The sequence below is a fragment of the Bos taurus genome, chromosome 15, assembly GCF_002263795.3.
Source record: "Bos taurus isolate L1 Dominette 01449 registration number 42190680 breed Hereford chromosome 15, ARS-UCD2.0, whole genome shotgun sequence".
In the NCBI taxonomy this organism is placed as follows: Eukaryota; Metazoa; Chordata; class Mammalia; order Artiodactyla; family Bovidae; genus Bos; species Bos taurus.
In genome coordinates this window covers 64,721,252-64,740,849 of record NC_037342.1, presented here as the reverse complement: position 1 = coordinate 64,740,849, position 19,598 = coordinate 64,721,252, and the positions used below count along the sequence as shown (strand labels likewise).

Genomic DNA, 19,598 nt, shown 5'->3' with positions numbered 1-19,598 from the left:
TTTCTAGGATGTTATTTATTAAAAATAGATTCTCTATCTCCCGTCATCCCTGCTAGCAAAGGGGTCTTTCCCAACATTTTTTCCCCAAATGGATGAAATAACAGGTTTCGGGGACTCAGATATCATATCGTTCCCTAAGTTGAGAAGTCAAGCTTTTCTGGGTCACTGCTGGGGGAGGAAAGGGTCGGAACATGGCAGTGTGGGTCGCGGCGCTTAAACGTGGCTGACACGGCCGTATGGCTGGACTAGAGGTCCTGGGACTCCAGGCTTCAGGGAGCCTGGGCAAGTTCATGACGACAGGCCTTGATGCTCCCCCCACAGCCTCTGGGGTCTCCAGACAGCCGAGTACTTGATGCTTGAGAAGAGACGAGAGCCAGCACGGCTTCAACACGTGCAGAAGGAATGGAGAAAGCTGGGCCCAAAGCGAAATATGAACGCACGGGAAAGGCAGGCCTGGACTGCGGGAGGAGAGACGGCACGGACGGTGTGCCAACCATCGCGCTCTAAGCAGACCCCCTCGGAAGCGACTCTGCCTTAAGCCGTGTTCAGCCCATAGACTGAATTCCTGGCCAGCTTCTGGGTTTCCTGGGGATCCTGTTGCTTTTAATAGTCCAGTCAGCTGCTACTCGGTCCCACAAGTCAGGGTATTTCCTTACGAGTCAGCCACCGACACCCAAGTATCTGTCCACTATTTCTTCCGCTTCAGTTTCATATCTTTTTTGTTCTTCATATCTCTGTTTTTCTTCAACTTTTTGTTCTGTTTGGGTTCTTGTTTGGCCTCCGGCTTCCTTTTCTTGTCACTGGAAAAGAAAAAACAAGAGTCGAAAGAAAAACACGCTGGATCTGTTACCTCTTTCAGACTGCTCTGCTTTGTCTGAAAAAGGGTTTCCGTCATCTGAAACTTGATGTAAGAATGTGCAGTCACACAGACGTGTTCTCTGTAGGCCTCTGGGGCGCTGTGCTGGGGGCTGAGGACACAACGCACCAACCCAGCTCCCGCCCTGACCAGGCTTAGTCTGTGGAGGGGAAAAAACCTACACCTGAACTCCTGAAATTTCCCCTCCTGAAACTTAAGAAAAATCCAAGGCATCACAAGAAGAGTTCATTCCCATCAATTACCACTGAGGAGTACCCTGGAAACCAGCCATATTATCCCAGTGACCGTGAGGACAGTCCCCACTATAATACAGAGCATGGAATTCCCAGAAAAACATACAGTTCTTCTTGATGTGCTGTTATCTTTCCTAAGTGAGAAGAAAACCCAAAGGAATAGGGACACACTTCAGCTGGCCACTGGTCCCTGACAGATTAACAAGAGAATAGCTAGAAACGGCCACCTTCCTTCCATCTTACAGGTTACAAATTTCTCTCCAGTCTCATTCTGCCCTGGAAACAAACACCTCCTTAGAAGAAGAGGGTGAACAATTCTGTCCGGAGACCATTAACATCACCTGAATGAAATGACTGCTAATAAAACAAAGAAAAGATGCCTCAAATGCATACATAATGACAGTCAGTGTTTTCACCTCCAAAAGCACAAGCTTTGACGTCAACACTGAACCGTGGATGCACGAACAGCCACATGGGCTGCGCAGCAATGCAGAGGCTCCTCCAGGCAGTGACAGCCAACCAGAGGCAGGAGAGGCGCAGCACAGGGCTAGGCCGTCACACACTGCGTGCTCAGCCAGCCTCACTCCAAAGCCACCACAGTCGAGGCGGCAGCCACTATCAGCCCTGGGCTGTCTGCTTTTTCATCCAAACCAGAAATCAGGACACACTGACAGTGGGCTTTTGTGCCATGACAGAGACCATCATGAAAACGAGGCCAGCACTGATGGTGGAAACTTCCAGGCTGCACAGTGATTTATGGAGATGGCAGAGGAGGATATCCTGATTTCGGGGGTCTATGGCTTCTAGAGTCACAAGATGTCCTCTTTCCAAATAAACTTTTCAGCGGACCCTGTTGATGGCAATGCCAACAATTCACCCTCTCCACGAACCCCCAAGCCAACCCTGGAAGCCTCATCTCCAGAGGCCCAGGGTAGGGGAGGCCTCACGTGTTCCCAGGCAAACTCCAGTGAACGTTCCGGCCCACGGAACTGCTGCCATCCTCAACACATGGCTCTGCAGAGAAGCAGCTGGGGCAAGGGTTTATCAAAAAACTGTCCAGGGAGTCCTGGAGCTCAAGATCCCTCCAGGTGGACCCCAAAGTCAAAACTATTTTCAAGACAATCCTAATCATAATGTGCCTTTTCCACTTTCATTCTCTCCCAACTATTCTATTTTCCAGGGGCTACCAGCCGCATGATAGCACAGCAGATTGAAGCAGAAGCAGACTAGAGAATCCAGCTGCTTTCTAGTTTCCCAAATATTAAAGACATTTGGCAAAACATAAATGTAAAACATTCCCACTCTTCTCACTGAAGTTTTTATGAAAAGACTATTTTAAAAAAGTTTTTAAACCCATAATGAGTCTATGACTGTTAATTTTGAATGAGAAAACTTTTTTTAAACTTCTCAGTATTTCATTTCTAAAATGGGAAATATTGATAGATACAACCAACATGCACAAAAGCCATTTGGGGTCCACAACCAAAAACGTTGGGAACCACTGGCTTAGAGGAAGGAGAGCACGGCAGGTAAACTACGGGCTTTGCAGTGGAAAGACCTGGTCCTGATTCTGGCTCTGTCTCTTACGAGTTATATGCTTCTTGGGAGGCCACTTAACACCAGAGAGCCTTGGTTGTTACTTCATCTTTAAAGCGCTGATATAAGTATGAAACTCCTAGAAGAGAGCACGGGCCAAAACATTGTGACAGATATCATACCAGTGTTTTCATAGGTTGGCCTCCCAAATAGAAACGAAAACGAAAATAGATAAATGGGATCTAATCGCACTTACAAGCCTTCACACAGCAAAGGAAAGAAAGTGAAGTCGCTCAGTCATGTCCGACTCTTTGTGACCCCATGGACTGCAGCCCACTAGGCTCCTCCGTCCATGGGATTCTCCAGGCAAGAATACTGGAGTGGGTTGCCATTGCCTTCTCCAGGGGATCTTCCCGACCCAGGGACTGAACCCAGGTCTCCCACATTGCAGGAAGATGCTTTAACCTCTGAGCCACCAGGGAAGCCCCACACAGCAAAGGAAACCATAAACAAAAAGAAACCTAAAGAACGGGAGAAAACATTTGCAAATGATGCAATCAACCAGGGCTTAATTTCCATTTCCAAAATATACAAACAGTTCATATAGCTCAATAAAAAATAAATAAATAAATAAATGGGCAGAAGACCTAGAGACCTTTCTCCAAAGAAGACGTACAAATGGCCAAAAGACACACCAAAGTATGCCCAACACTGCCAAGTATTCGAGAAACGCGAATCAAAAGCACAGAGGTACTACCTCATGCTGGTCAGAAGGGCCATCATTAAAAAGTCTACAATTAACAAATGCCGGAGCGAATGTGGAGAAGAGAGAACCCTCCTACACTGTTGGTGGGAATGTGAGTTAGGGTAATCAGTATAGAAAAGAGAGGATGAGATGACTGGATGGCATCACGGACTCAATGGACATGAATCTGAGCAAACTCCACCGGATGACGAAAGGCAGGGAAGGCTCGAGTGCTGCAGTCCATGGGGTCGCAAAGAGACAGACTGAACAACAACGGAAACCAGCGTGGAGTTTCCTCGGCAAATTAAAAATGACCAAATGATCCAGCAATCCCACTCCTGGGTATACAGCTAGATAAAACTATAATTCAAAAACGTATATGCACCCCTATGTATACAGCAGCACCACTCATAACAGCCGAGATATGGAAGCAGCCTACGTGCCCGCTGAGAGATGAGTGGGTAAAGAAGATGCGGTATGCATACACAGTGAGCAATACTCAGCCACAAAGAGAATGGAATACTGCCATTGGCAGCAACATGGATGCAACCAGAGATCATCACACTAAGTGAAATAAGTCAGAAGAACGACAGATACCATATGACATCACGATATCTGGAATCTAAAATGTGACACAAATGAGCCTCTCTCTGAGACAGGCACAGAAACAGAACAGACTGTGGCTGCCAAGGGGGAGGGAGGCAGCAGAGGGATGGAGTGGGAGCCTGGGATTAGCAGGTGCGAGCTGGTACATACAGGATGGACAAGTAAGGCCCCCACTATACAGCACAGGGAACTACAGGCGACATCCTGTGACGAACCGTAACGGAAAAGAACATGAAACGTACACGTGTGTATGACTGAGTCATTTCACTGCGGTACAGCAATGCTGCAAGTCAATTACACTCCAATACAAGAAAAGCAGTTATGTAAGAACAAAGCCACCTCTGCTGTCCTGAGCATGAAGGGAAAGCAGCATTAAAGCCCCCAGGAAGTGCTCAGTCAGCAGCAACTCCAGGGCTGTTCAAGCCCAGCTCCCTGACATGTCTAGGAACATGAGGGACGCAGAGATCCAAGCCTCCAACTGATCAGTAGGAGATACGATACAGAAGGAGCAACCCTCAAAGCAGAGAACAGTGACTCCTCAAAGCACCTGCTCCAGCCTCCTTTCCCAAGTGAAAGCTACTAGGGAAGCAGAGAGAAGGCCAGAAGGCCTCCCCTGCCTGGTGGATGCCGGGCCCTCACCTTTTCAGGCTGACGATTGATGCATTCTGCCCGGCTTTGTTCAAAACTTCATTCCATTCTTCATCGTCCCCACGGATTACATATCTAAAAAAATTAAAGGAAATATCAAAGCCTGCTCAAAGGAAGAGAAGACAGCTTAAAAGAAAGTAAGAGGGTGGTGACGTTCTCATCACACATGTCCTGCCACGAAAGCCAGGCTGAGATACGCCAGCGTCTGTACATCAGAGAGCAGGGGACGGGAACGTCACCGGAGCAAGCAGGGCCAGCAGGGGTCATGGGCACGGAAGGCAGCCACCCGACTTCTCCCAGCTGACTCAGCAACCACCCAAGAGAAGCCTCCTGTCACCCCCACCATCTCCCTGCTCGCCCCCACCTCCACAGCCCACAAGCCCCTAGACTGCGCCCTGCCCCCCCACCTCTGGGATCTAGCAGTCCTGGCAAGTCAAGGGTCTGATGCTGCAAAGCCAAGGGCAAAGCTCAATACCCTGCTCTCGGACCTCCAGGCTGCCTCCATCTGATGTCCAACCACCATCCCTAATGACCCAGCAACAGGACTAAGGGTCAAAAAGGCTCAGAGGCTACCAAATTCTGGAGCATTATTCGCAATCTATGGGGAGGACACCACCATTGTAGCTGAAGCTCAAAAAGAGCTGTAACTTCCAGGGCATAGAAGGCTGGAGAGCAAGGGAGTTTTGTTGGAATGTTGGCCATAGAACCTTTTCTTCAAATTCACATCAAAAGCCAAGTATTAAAAAGTAGTCACTGAAAGTGGGTGCTTATGGATCAGCAGCCCCCTCCCCTAAGGGGCCTGGGACACAATACCATTTGCAAGTCATGACTTATAAAGTGGCAGAGCAGATCTGGGGAAAACAAATCTTTCAAGATTATGCAAATGGTGAATGGGGAGGTTTTTAGCTATTAGTGCTTCTAAGAACAATCCCATGAAACACAGCTTTCAGGGCACGCAGGATGTGAATTAGAAGAAAGGAGCAGAGCCTCTGTGCTTCCCGTAAGCAGCCGAGGGGCCTTACTGAGAGAGGTCCATGTCCTTCAGCTTCCCCACTTCTTTCCTGTGTTTCTCCTGAAACTCCTTGGCCGCTTCGTCCTGTGGTCAGAGTCAGGCAGGGGATAATCAGAGAGAGGTGACCGTCACACCTCTCCTTCACCACGCGCACCACCTCCCACCCCTGCAGAGGAAGCTCTTGCTAAAGTGTACACGAACGTTAAAACATGCCTTCTGAAAAATCTAAAAGGACAAACAAGTATTGCAACAGAAGCGGCCTGACTGCCGGCTCTCACACACACTCAGCGGGAGGCCTCGTCCAGGGCGGGGAGCACACGCAAAGGCAGGGAAACTTGGGGAGTGTGCTCCTCACACCCCTTGGACCCCAGCGCCCCTGAGCCGGGCCAGCGCTGAGGGCTCTTCTTCAGGGCAGAGAGAGGAGGTTCGGTGTTTGTACCAGGTCGTCGCTCAGCGTCTTCATCGTGGGCTCCATAACCACATCCTTCACTGCCACCATCTGCTCCTCGATGGCCTTCTCCTGCACTTCATTAAACAGCTACAAAAGACCAAGGCCGAGAAGCAGAAGATGAAGGAGCAGCCGAGACCCAGCCACTAGTTACTAAACCATTTAGCACACGCTCCGCGTGGTTTAGGAGTCCATGCACTCGTGGAGGAGCAGGAAAACAGAGTGGAGACAAGGCACACTCCAATCAGGGGTGCCTCTGGGAGAGAATGTTACAGCTGAAGCCCCCTATTTCTGCGTGTGTGTGAGAGAGAGAAGATCCGAGGCAATCAGAACCAAATGTTAACATTTCTGCATCTTTGGGCAGAAAATGGGCCAAAACCCTGCCCTCGGCTGAGGTTACCTTCACAACCTTGCGGATGATTCGGTTGAAAAGTCCCATCAATTGGCCCGAGGGCAGCTCGATCTCCTTTTCCAGCTGGTCCACAGACTTGTGCTGCAGGCCAATCCCCAAGAGAAGAGCCTGGGGACAGGAAATCTGTTGGAGTGGCTGCCAGAACAGGCTTTTATCCATTAAAATGGCACTGAGAACCAGAGTTACTCTCCCTTGGTCAAAACGTTGACTGGCACTACTGGGAAATCTTCCCGCTCATCCACCAGGAAGCACGCCTTCCTCCTGAAATCCCCAGACTAACTTCTTATCCCGGCAAACAGCCGCTTCACAGCTGTGTGACAATACAGGGTGCTCCTGGACCTCTGATAAGCAGAGAAAGAATCGAGGCAGATGGTGGGGTAGAAGAATGTGGATTCAGACAGCAGCTCTTCTACTAACTGTTTTGCTGGGTGCATGACTTGACTGGAGAGCCCAAGGGTCCCCTACCTGCAAAAGGGACCCCTACCCCCTCATCAGAACCATGAAGAAGTAAATGCTATCAGAACCACGAAGAACTAAATGCCCAAAGTTATGTCATAGCAGCCGATCAACTCCCAGCATATAAACTGCTCCACAAAGCCAGCACACGAGCAGCGGGTAACCTACCGACTGGGCCGCAGACAGGGCCAGGTCCCCAGCTGGTTCAGGAAATACAGCCGGGAGATGGCTGGGATCATGTCCATGATGAGGTGATAGTCAACCATGTTCCGTGAATACATCTCCAGCCTCTTCAGATCGTAGGGGAGGAAGAGTGCTTCCAGCTCCTCCCGGCGCAGGGCTGGGCGTGCGACAGAGCCCGAAGGGTCAGCGCAGCCCGGCGCAGGGCTGGGCGTGCAACAGAGCCCGAAGGGTCAGCGCAGCCCGGCGCAGGGCTGGGCGTGCAACAGAGCCCGAAGGGTCAGGGCAGCCCGGCGCAGGGCTGGGCGTACAACAGAGCCCGAAGGGTCAGCGCAGCCCGACGCCCCTGCCGGAACTCCCACGTGGAATGCACAAGGGTCCCCGGGGGGCACCCAGCAGCTGTTCCTCCACTAGCGTTCAGCCAGAGCAGGGGAGGACCACCCGCAAGTGCTGCCCACCCATACAACACCCCGCCTCAGGCAGCCCTGACCTCCTCATGCAGAGGGGAGGCAGCCCGGGCTGTATGACGGGGTGGGTGGTGTGTGACCCTCGTGTTGGCATGGGACTCTGAGCATTTTCCCCACTTCATCACTTCTCTTCAGGACCCAGCTTCGCAGGCAGCACACAGGCTCCCACCCTCAGCTCCAGAAATAGATTTTTCCACCCAAATATAATTGATCCCAAAAGAGACACACATTCACATAACAACCAACAGGGGGAAAAATCCCCACAGCTGTTAGCACTAATGATCCTTTACACCTTTTTTATATTTTAAGTATTCAAACAGAATCTGTGTGCCCAGAGCACTTCTGTGTGTTGGCTACAGAAGGCTGGCAGCAGATTCTTATTACAATTTCATGAATGAGGAAATGGAGCCTCAGAATCGAGCTAGTTGCCCTAGCTCACAGAATTTAGAACAGGTTCTAGAACTGACTAGCTGCAGGCCTTACATATGTCTCTGAAGCCAAGTCACACATGCCTCTAGTCCTGTCTTGGGGATGACAGGCACAGCGCATGACAGAGGCCCTGGGATGGGGCAGGGCCTGCTAAATGGAGGTGGCGGCGGGGGATACAGGCCTGCAGCTGGTCCCTCCAAGCCTAGTCTAGCCCGCGTCCTGGACCACACGCCCGCCTCCCATACGTTCCGCACAACCAAGCCCCTCCAGCCGCCCAGCCAGCTCACCCGGCTGCACAGGTTTCCCGATGTTTCTGTTCTGAAGGATGTTCAAAGCCAGGGGAGGAGAGAAGGTGCTGAACTGGTAAGACAGCAGGGATAGGAACCGCCTTCGGAAATCTGCGGGTCCAACCAGATGGAGTCAGAGGTCTGCAGGGCCCAGGGCCCGTCACCTGGCTGCCCCCTATGTCCACTCCCCACTCACCTTTCCAAAAGGCGGAGAGCCAGGCGCCCTGGTCTGCCTCCTCCTCGTCCATCAGTGTCTTCAGCATGATGCACGAGTGCTCTCCGGTCAGGTCATTCTGGGGAACACAGATCCCTGACTGGTACCAAGGCCCCCTTTTATGAAGCCCCTGTCAACACGCATGGGTAAGCGTGCTCTACGGACCCTTGCTTCCTCCCCAGAGGGAGGGGCGGCCTCACCCTCATTCTCGCAGGGCCCACTGCCTACATGACAGCTTCCAGAGGCTACTCTGTCCTGATGGCCCCTGCGATGGAGCAAAGCTGCTCAAACCTTCGGAGCGTGCCTTCTGCTGTGAGCCCCTGGCTCACACCAGGTCAGACTATGAGCCGAGAGGCATTACAGCTTAAACACCACATGACCCAGTCAACATGTTTTGGGCGCTCACAGCAAAGACTCCATGGCCAGCAAACAGGATGGTGAGGGCTCTCATGCTGGCAACAGGTTTACAGGGGCAGGCTCCTTTAGGTTCTAAAACAGTGGCCACAGGTTTTAAGATTTTTTACTACACAACAACCACATAGCCCAACACCATAAAAATATCTAACGGATTTCAACTGAAGGGCATTCAAGTAACAAAATGCCACCACCAAGTCACAAGCAAGCAATGCACGGCACCAGAACACAGGGACGCACCGCGGACTGTGCTGAACTCGCTGGCTCCAGTGTGCTTCCTGCAGTCGACGGCCAAGGCCACGCCCCAGCCTCGACCAGCCTCGCTGATGAGGACCCAGCCCCTCCACAGCCGCCCCTGCCCCGTGGAAGCAGCCACACACCCAGTGTTCCTCACCAGTCCAGCTCTGAACACTCAAATGAGCATCTCCCTTGGATACTGACCTTGAGCTCTCCAAAACCACACCTCCCACACTCCCTCTGAGCTGCTGGCCTCCCCTCTCCAGCCAAACAGAGCGATCAGGAGAACATCACCCTCCTGGCATGACCTCCACCAGCCGCCCGACGCCCTCTGTGCCCACACTCTTCACTGCCCGAGGGATGCGCTGGCCCCTCTCCTGCCCTCTGGCCTCTTCTGGGCCTGCAGTCCTGTCATCAGCCCCCTCACCTGTGTCTGCATGAGCTCTGCAGGACCACCGCCTGCAGCTGACGAGCAGGTTCTGGAATCTCCCGGCTGACGAGCCCACCCCAACTCCAATCTCCCTCCAGCGACCTATTCCTCTGGCCCCTCTGCCTCGTGTAGGAACCACCTACTCAGTCTATCTCCTCACCTCCTTCTCTTCTCCCGTCAGGGTAACCCCTCCACAGAAGCCACCTTCACTTCAACCACCAGTGCCAGAGTCCACTGGTCAAATGTCCTCAACTTATTCATTCTCTTGAGGGCAATGACTCCCCTTCTTTAAGCCACAGACCCTGCCCTTCTCCTACAGATCACAGCTCTTCCTCCTCAGCTCCCCACCTTGATGTATTTTCCAACTCATTCCTCTAAATGCTGGAACGTCCAAGGACTCACCTTTATTCTTAGCCCCTACTTTCAACAGCTTTAAAAACTTACTCACTGAACAAAAGTATGTACTGAACACACACTATACACAGCAGACGCTATTAAGTGCTGGGGTTACAGCTGTGAAGAAAACAGACACTGACCCCCTCCAAGATCCTTTATCCAGGAGTATATTCTATTAAGAACACACTGATGACTCAACTCTCTGTCTCCAGGCCTAGCCTCTTCTTCAAATTCCAGATTCCTGTGGTCAACTGCCTATTCCCTATGTCCACTTGGAGGTCTTATTAGACCCCAAAACAGTTCTCACTTCCACCTCCAAATCTGGTCCTCCCCATTGAGTCTTATCTCAGCAAACAGCACTCAACACCCAGTCTCTCAAGCCAAAAATCAAAGCACTACCCTCAAGCCTTCTGTTCACTCATCTTCCACATCTCCACCCTCTGACTCTACTCAGCTCACCTTCCAAACACCCCTGGCATCTGGCCCCTTCTCTCCCCTATGTCCCCCTGAGCCACGCCACCCCTCTCATCCGCTCATCTCCCCACCTCGACTGCGGTCCACTGTCCACATGGCAGCCCCGAGAACCTTCCCTCTAACCCCTCCCTCCACCAGAAGAGGGACCATGAACCACCATCCTTTCAAGGGTCCTCCAGCCACACCGGCCTTGTATCTCCTTCAAATCACCAATGTCCTTTCCACCTCAGGTCCTCACATTTGCTGTGCCCTCTGCTTGGAAATGCTCTTCTCTGAGGGCAGGGCTGTCACACGGCTGGCCCACTCTGGCCGTTGAGGCTGCAGTGTGACAAGTCACCCCGGACACGCCACTGACCACGCCATCGCCACCTGAGCGTTTCTTGTTTGCTCACTTTGTGCTGCCTATTTCCACTCATCAGAAAACAAGCTTTCCTGGCTTATCTTACTCACTGCCTGATTCACCACAGGTGCTACATATTTTTTCTGATAACCTGTCTCACTAGCTCTCCCACATTAACACTTTATTCTCTGTGGCTCTGTTGACCACACAATCGCATCCCTCCTTCAGATACCAACTTACCCCAAGCACTGCTAAAACCACTTTCCTTCCTGTTTTTTTAAAAAGTACATATTCGAGAAGGCCCCCAGTGACAGGATTCCAGAACCAGGGGAACAAGTCCGTGTACACCTCTGCCATCTCAGTCAAGCACAAAGCCGCTCGACTGCGTGAGGCGGAGATGGGGGCAGGAATGGGTGTGACCACGTGGCGTCTCAGTGAGGCCGGCTGCCCTGGGGGCTGTCAGAGCCAACCTCCTGGCAGCTCAGGGACGCCTGCTCAGAGTGCAGCCAGAGGAACCAGGGCTCTGCAAGGACACACCTGTCGCCAGCCCTTCTTTGCCACAGGCCTCACTCACCGGGGTCTGTCGCAGATAAACAGGAACAAACCCAGCTCGTTTCCAGAACCTGCCAAGACAGAGACAGCAGGTCGCCACATGTGCATTCTGGGAGCAGCTGGCATACAAGGCTGGGAAGGGCCATGGGGAATCTTCGATGGCTGTTGCCCCAAGACAGACAGACACAGCCCATATAGCGCGAGTTCTCAGGACACCAGGGCCCAGAGGACACTTACTTGAGGAGCCTGGGGGTCAGGCCGTAGGACACCCCCAGGTAGTCCAGGTGTTCAGCAGGCCTCTCGTTCAGCTTGAGAAGTAAGGGAGGCAGGTCCTTCCGGGGAGTGATGACTTCTTCCAACAAGCTGACGGCCTGGCGGACGCCGGGGGAGGGCATGTCCACCCAGCGGGGGAGGAGGAAGGTTAGCGACATGCCCAAGCACCCCAGCCACACCAGGCTCTGGACGAACACACCAAAAACTGGGGCGGGTTTCTAGGTTTGTTCCCATGGTTTTAAAAATGAAAACACACCACTAAGCCCAGTGATCATTCCCAAGAATCCCAAACCCCTAGACGAGCCTGGAATCACACTCCTCAGAACCCAGAATTCAGGAAACAGCCACATGTTTAGAAACACCGAACACAAAGACAGAGGCAGGGTTCTCAAGATAGGTTGAAGACGCAGGTCTGCCACCAGATGGCTGCAGTGTCTTGGAAGTGACAAACCTCTGAGCCTGACCTTAAATACAAGCCTTCCCCACCTCCTGAACAGGCATGTTGTGAAAAATCAAATGAACCCGCATGAAAAGCCACCCCAGTTCCTAGTGTTATATCCAGAAAGACAGAGCTTCCCTGGGTCTGGCTTCAGTACTGAGGGGAGGAGACTCTGCAGAGCTAGGGCTTCAAGCTCAAAGGTGCATCAGCATCACCTGGGAGCTTGTTAAGACCCAGATTACTGGGTCCTGCCCCAGAGCCTCGATTCAGGGGGGATAGACTTAACACGTCTCCAGATGAGGCTGATGATGCTGATCCGAGGGCCTCGGTTTCAGTGTTAGCTGGAGAGAAAGAAGCGTCTCCAAAGCCAGAGAGGAGCTCAGCTGCTGCAGCCCACAGTAGCCCAGACCATGAGACTGCTCTTGAGGACGATCCCGAAGACCCAGAGAGAAACCTGGTCTCTGCCAGGAGCCGGTAGCCCAGCCAGAAGACGCTTACCTCACTGCTGACAGTGTGAATCTCCTGCGACGTCTCCAGGACCTTCTCCTCAAGACAAGGGAACCTGCCCTCGTAGTACATCTGCAGCAGCTGCAGGGCTCGGCTGCCGTAGCCCATCTGTGAGCAAACATGAGGGAAACGGGCAAGGGGAGCAGAGATGTCCTCAGCGTCCATGCACTTCTGCACCCCTGTACCGCTTCTAGAAAGCCTCACTCCGGGTCACCCCGCCCTTGGCAAAGAGAACCAATGAAACCCCCCAACAAGGTCAAAGCAGAGACCCTCAAGACCTCGTGTAGCAAGACCCTCGCTCTTGCACCATCTAGCCCGCCCATCTGCCACCCGGGTGGGAGGCCAGCCGGCCACACTTTCTGATCCACGGCTCAGCGAGCCCCAAACTGATAACTCTCCAGCTAACTCCTCAGTGGAGGCTTCCAAGACAGGCAGTCATGACAGTAAGATCTGGTTCCCCAGCCCTCTGTCCTCACAAAGGGAAGAGCAACCATATACAACCATCCCGCCTGCCCATCCAGCCCCGGGCAAACCGCCCACAGCACTGGGTCTGCTACTCCTTGACCAGCTTCCTATGTAAACAACCAAGTACACCTGGCCCACTGAGCGGCCAGCAACACGCCTGCAACTAATAATAGCACCAGGTTTGAAGGCACAAGGACACGTTACCCCTTGATAATCCGGGTGAACAGCAATGCGAACCACCCTTCCACCTGAGAGACCGCCAAAGTCTGGGTCTTGGAACTGTGAGGGAGGCACAAGTAACTTAGCAACAAAGACAGCCTCCAACATCACCAGCTTAGCCCCCCGAGACACACCAGGGAAAGCACTCCACCTGTTCTGACACTGTCCATGGAATCAGGTCACCTGAGGCCTTCTTGCCCCGAGACAGGCTGTTCAAGATGGACTGGCGAGAAATCTCCCCCTCAAGGCACACCTGTGGGGAAAGCAGGATGGTGCAGAGAGAGGCCGGCTCCAGGTGGAGCGCCCACCCACAGAACCTCACCTGCGCCCTACCCTTGCTCTGCCCAGGCCAGCTGTTTCCACTCCCGCCCACACTTAACCCTGTAACCAACTCATCTGTTTCTAAGGGAAGTTTCATTACTATGTCCTGTGGGCATCCTGACACCGTCACCTAAGGAGGCAGAATACTGACATCCTCCTGGCCCAGAAAGCAAAACCACACTAGATGAGGGTCTCCACACACGGTGTACATGTGAGCTCATCGATTAAGACTCGGGAGGGTCATATGGCTCTGTACAGAACTGTGCAAATTCACAATGACTCATGCATGGGTAAACACAGTTAAACACGGTATGTGCATGTAATGAAATACAACTGTAACCCTTAAAAATTATGCAAATTATGAATATTTGACATGTTGGAAAAAAAGATTGCCAAATACTATGATCCCATGTTTGTGAATAAGAAAAACAATAAAGAAATGCATAAATACATGCCAGGCACTACAAACATGTTTCCAATCTGCCTTTTAATTTTACAAGTACCATGGATTGCTTTTGAAATAGAGAGGAAAACAAAGTTCTGTTTCAGGAGCTATAAGTCAAAATATGCAAAGCCAGTTCTGCCTTTCAGCCATCCGTGAACAGTGAAGCTTTGGGTGTGTGTTAGGGTGGTGGTTTCCTTTGCACCCTAACTGCCTGCCTGGATACACCCAGTCACTTGGCTCCAGCCCAGGAATCAACAGCTTCTGCTTCTGCACTCCCGTTACTGAGCCACTAATCCTTGATTGCCTAAGCGGTTCCCAAATGATGCTACAAGGACACCTCAGCTTCTGTACCTGGATGACGGCAAGCACTTCTGGAAGGGCATTCTGGGTGGGGGGCACAGGAGGCAGGAGGCAGAAGAGATGGTGAGCAGGGGCATCAGAAAGCATCTGAAGGTCGTTGGGAGAGTTCTGTGGAGCACAAACAGGGTCAGTGAGAAGCCCTCCTCATCCCGTCCTTATTCGAGTGGCTACTCCAGAATCATGACTACAGAACTGCCTTCCCGAAGCCGACTGAAGTGCTGACGCCCAGGAAAGCACATGCCAGCATCTCGGCTGGGCAGCCTGATACTCTCCACAAGGGCTTCAGTGCGAGGCGCCTCCTATGTTCGCGGTCACCTCACCATGAGTGCTGAGGCTGCAGAGCAGGGGCGGACATCTGCTTAGCTAGCACTACGCACCTCACAGCTGGGAAGCAAAGGTCCTCTTGATAAGAGGCTGCTATTTTAGGAAAACCTCTCAGGGCTTCTAACACCAACCCTTCAGCTTTCTATTAAAGGCTATTATTCATAAAAATGCTACCTAGACACACACAAAGTGTCCTTTCCAATGTTATCTTTTTAGTTTTTAAGACTTCCAAATATTCTAAATTCTCACTCACTGATCCCTGAAAATAGCCCGGGGGTGTAAGGCTGGTCTCAGGTCACAGAGCACCCCCCAGATTACAACTGCTATGTCATCTCAGCCCATCCATTCAGCCAACTGGCAAGAAATATAAGTACCCCTTTTAAAATGGGCAACACTTACCACCCTCTCCAGCCACCACACACAGAGCTACATGCAGAAATCCCATGCTCCGTATACAAAGCTGGAGCAAAAGACAAGCCTGAACAACAGGAAATGCAACTCTGAAGTAGAAGCCCTGGCCCCTGCCAACATCAGGACATTCTAGTCCCAGTAGAATGGTCACCTGAGCCACTGGGTAACAAAAGATGCAAGAAGTCAAGTAAAAGGCACCGCCAAGAGCTGCAATTCACTGCTGAAGTCCACGTGAGGGCTGGTTTCAGTTACCTTGTAATGAGAAGCCACGTAGAGAGCCATAAGCCGTTGGAGGAAAACCTCGGAGGCCTTATGGTAGCAAAAGAGGGTATCTCTATTAACATAGTAGCTGGATTTGAGGTTAAGCAACCAAAACATATCAAAGAGAGCCCCGAACAAGGCACGCTACTTCCAAGGACAACCTGGATACGTGGGTTCCCTCAGCCTGGGAAGAGGAGGCCCTGGTTCTAAGCAGAAACATAGCAGGGAAGGAAGAGAAGGAAAATCGAGAACATTCCACCTTGTCCTCTTCCCAGAGCAGCAGCCTATGAGGCAAAGGGCCAGAACCTTCAGTTAAACTCTCCCATCATCTCCATTCCCTTTCACAGGACGAATGGAACCCAGGAGGATACAGCTCACACGCTTCAGGCAAGGGGCAGCCAGAGACAATCCGAGTGATGTTGAGGCAATCCAGGCACAGCAAGTCGTTCAGCCACTTCTCCACGGCATCCCCAGGGGCGTATCGGATCGACTCCTGCAGGGAAACCTCATGCAGGGTTCGCACTGTTCAAAACACACGCAAGACTAAATACGTTTTGTCCAGGAGATCAAGGCAAATGTTCTACTTTATCTCTGTCACGTGGTACCCACATAAATATGGCTCAAGAATTTAAACTGAGTGGTTTTAAATTGTTCCGGTGGAAAAAATAAATAAATAAATTGTTCCGGTGGATGTTCAACTTGTCTGGACACCAACCCCCAAAGGTCTCACTACGTCAAGGCAACCAATGCCCCGAGATGGTGACAAACAGGAATCCAGTCACCAGAAGGCCCAGGTCAGCCTCCCGTCTGGTCACTAGTTTGCTGTTCCTCAGAGAAAAGCAACTTCATCTCTTGGGGACTCAGCCTCTCTGCCTGATCATCAGGTCTGCTATCACCCATAATGTCATGAGGGGAAGGATCCAGGAAAAGTGTGACGTGACTTGCTGTGCACCGCAGGCCCATCCAGAGCTCCGGGGGTACCTGATGCCAGCCTGGCCGTCGCCGTGGTCTTGTTCTCAGCGGTGGTGCTGACCTGGCTCTGGGCACTCTGTTGGCGGAGCTGCTGAATTAGCTTGAGGGACAGGGACCGGCCAGTGCCCTCGTAGCTAGGAGAAAAAGCAAAGGCAGTTAGGCTCGAGGTGCCGAATCACCTCTCCAGGAGGGGACAGAGAAAGTAGTTCTCTGTCCTCAACCTGATGAAACCCCAGACTCCTGCTTGCTGAGAACAGCCCTTCACCTCTGAACTTCCAGCAGGGCATGTGCATGGCCAAAGGAAGCTGGGCTGCATGGTGGCTCAGCTCGGAGCCATCTAGGCCTGGGCTCAAGTCCTGGCATGTCCGTTTAGTACCTCTGGGCCAGGAACTCAACCTCTCTCAGCCTCCTCCTCAAAAGGGGACTAGTGTACATAGCTCACAGGGCTGTACTACGAACTAAAAAGAAAGATCAAAAAGACGACGTGAACAAAGCCTGTAGGATAATGGAACTGCAGCAAAGATGAATGGTCGATTAACGAGAAGTTGCATGCTTGAAAGATGAACAGAGAGCATTTCCAGTTTGGAAAAATCAAGATTAAACAAATCCACCATCTAAGTATTTTTTCATGACTACTTTCCCTTGAAAGAGGACATAAACTAGAAAATTTTTCTAATTTTCAATTAGAAAAATGAACAGAGGACCTGAATAGATACTTCTCCAAAGAAGATACACTGTGGCCAAAAAGCACATGACAGGACGCCCCACATCAGCCAACTAACAGGGACACACAAACGAAGGTCACACGAGCCACCATTCATGCTCACTAGGACGGCACAGTCAAAAAGGACATACAAATACTAGCAAAGACGTGGAACCCTTACACGCTACTGGTGGGAATGCAAAATGGCACTGTTGCTTTGGAAAACAAGCTGGCAGTTCTTCAGTTAGAAAGTTCCCATTTGACCCACTAGTTTGACTTCTAGGTATACCCTCAAGAGAACAGAAAACGTTCTACACAAAAACCTACACGCGAATGTTCACAGCAGCACTGTACTAGCCAAGAGAGAAATAAACGATCAACAGACGAATGGAAAAACAAGATGTGCATAAACACACACCGGAATGTTACTTGGCCAAGAAAAGGAATGAAGTACTGATATAAGCTACATGGAAGAACCTTGCAAACATTATGGTTAGAATCACAAAAGACGACATATTCAAAGATTCCACTTATTTCAAGAGTTCAGACTAGGCGAATCCATACATATAGGAAGTTGATTAGTGATTCCCTAGAACTGAGGAAAAGGAAGGAATGGAGGATGATAATTAAAGGGTATGGAGTTTCTTTCCGGGAAAATGAAAATGTTCTAAATTGTCGTGATGGCTGCACAACTCTATGAATATACTAAAAATCACTGAGTTACACACTTTAAATGAGTAAATTGTATACTGTGTGAATAATATCTCAATAAAGATGTTACCAGAAAAAGTAAAATCCATCTTATTTAACTATTTTCAGTGTAAGTAAAGCAGTCAAATAATAAATCTAAAATATAGAATCATTTCTTCAAAATGTGACTTCCATATAGAAATCAACAATGAAGGCAAGTACACGTTGACCTGGGAAGATTTCACAGTATATTCTTTTTTTTTTTTCTGGCCACACTGTGTAGTTTGTGGGATCTTGGCTCCTTGACCAGGGATCAAACCCAGGCCACCTGCAGAGGAAGTTCAGATTCCTAACCACTGAACCACCAAGGAATTCCCAGTATATTTTTACATGAAAAAGCAAACGCAAAACATTATGGAAACTATGCTTATGTTCTTATTCAAAATGAAAAAGTAAAATAAATGTACACCAAAATTCTAACAAGCTATCTCTAGAGAGTCAGATCACTGGATTTCTTTTTGCTTACCTTCCCTTTCTCACTTTCCCATAGCAAACAACTAAATATTTCAAAATTTTGAAAAAGCTCTTGAGTCTGCTTTCTTATGATAATTACACAGTTACTTTAATACTACATTTTCACATAATTTCAGGGGATAAGACATTGGTGCGTGTGTGTGCTAAGTCACTCCAGTCATGTCCGACTCTTTGTGCCCCTATGGACGGCAGGCTCCACTGTCCATGGGATTCTCCAGGCAAAAATACTAGAGTGGGTTGCCCATGCCCTCCTGCAGGGAATCTTCCCGACCCAGGGATGGAACCTAAGTCTCTTAAGTCTCCTGCACTGGCAGGTGGGCTCATTACCACTAGCGGCACCTGCGAAGCCCAACACACTGGTATCGCCGTCCATGTGCTCCCTAGGAGCTGGTCAGACCTAGACAGCAGACGCTCGTCAACTGGGTGATGAAATTCCTGTCTGGTGTTGCCTGTTCTGGTGGGCTATAGCTCACACCAGAGGGAGCTGTAGTTCACTATGAAAGGGTAAAAGAGAAGGCCGATGAGAGAGTGAAGCGGGCCCAAAGACTCAAACTTTAGGTATCAGCCCTATCCACCCAGGCGCAGGTCACGTTCACTAAATCCCACCTAACTGGCAACATCCTGTAAAGGAGGCAACGGCTCCTGCCCGGTGCTCACCCATTGATGGTGGATGCCATGAAAACAAGGTAGGGGCCCAGAAGACTCTTCACCAGGGGAAGGGGGATGGCAGCAGCTTCATCAATCACAACGAGCTCAGCCTGGCCCAGTTTCACAGCATCTGCAGGATGTATGTACTGCAGGAAGGAAAAATGTACATTGTTAGCTTGGCCGCCGATACCATGGCTGCAGTCGCTGGTGAGTCACCATAAAGGCCCTCTCTTTCCCCTCTCCCCCGTCCTCCGTCTTCTTTCTCTCATTCCTTCCCTGGTAGGACAAAGCAGGGACAGCTTAGAGTCAGATGCCTGGGGCCTAACAGTTCAACCACTGACTGTGCGGCCCTTCTTCTCAGAGCCTCAGATTCCTCTCCAGAAAATGGAGGAAATACTGATGGCTGCTTGAGAAAAAAATTAGGTAAAATTAAGTAAATCTGCACCAATGCTCTGCCTAGGACCTGGCGAGTGACAGGTGATGCCTCTACTTCCTCTCTCTCCCCTCTTTCTCATACTTCCCCCAGCCTCACTCTGACCTGTGGGCCAGAGGCAAGCTTGGCCCCAGCGATGGCTGAAGCGGAAGACTTCAGGTTCCCAAGCATCTCCGACACGCTGCGCACCGTGTGTCCTG

At 50.9% G+C, this 19,598-nt stretch overlaps 1 protein-coding gene across 1 annotated transcript in view; it reads right to left on the bottom strand.

Annotated features, from left to right (window-relative positions):
- The window catches only part of NAT10 (N-acetyltransferase 10), a 38,902-nt gene continuing 19,304 nt past the window's right edge, over positions 1–19,598 (bottom strand). Inside the window, 19 exon segments of the mRNA NM_001098031.3 lie at positions 1–800; positions 4,637–4,720; positions 5,668–5,741; positions 6,097–6,195; positions 6,506–6,625; positions 7,142–7,167; positions 7,170–7,313; positions 8,337–8,447; positions 8,533–8,629; positions 11,416–11,464; positions 11,631–11,764; positions 12,604–12,720; positions 13,282–13,356; positions 13,448–13,549; positions 14,414–14,530; positions 15,410–15,506; positions 15,790–15,940; positions 16,400–16,524; positions 18,975–19,111. Coding sequence (NP_001091500.2) covers positions 689–800; positions 4,637–4,720; positions 5,668–5,741; positions 6,097–6,195; positions 6,506–6,625; positions 7,142–7,167; positions 7,170–7,313; positions 8,337–8,447; positions 8,533–8,629; positions 11,416–11,464; positions 11,631–11,764; positions 12,604–12,720; positions 13,282–13,356; positions 13,448–13,549; positions 14,414–14,530; positions 15,410–15,506; positions 15,790–15,940; positions 16,400–16,524; positions 18,975–19,111 — 1,971 coding nt within the window. The 3' untranslated portion in view covers positions 1–688.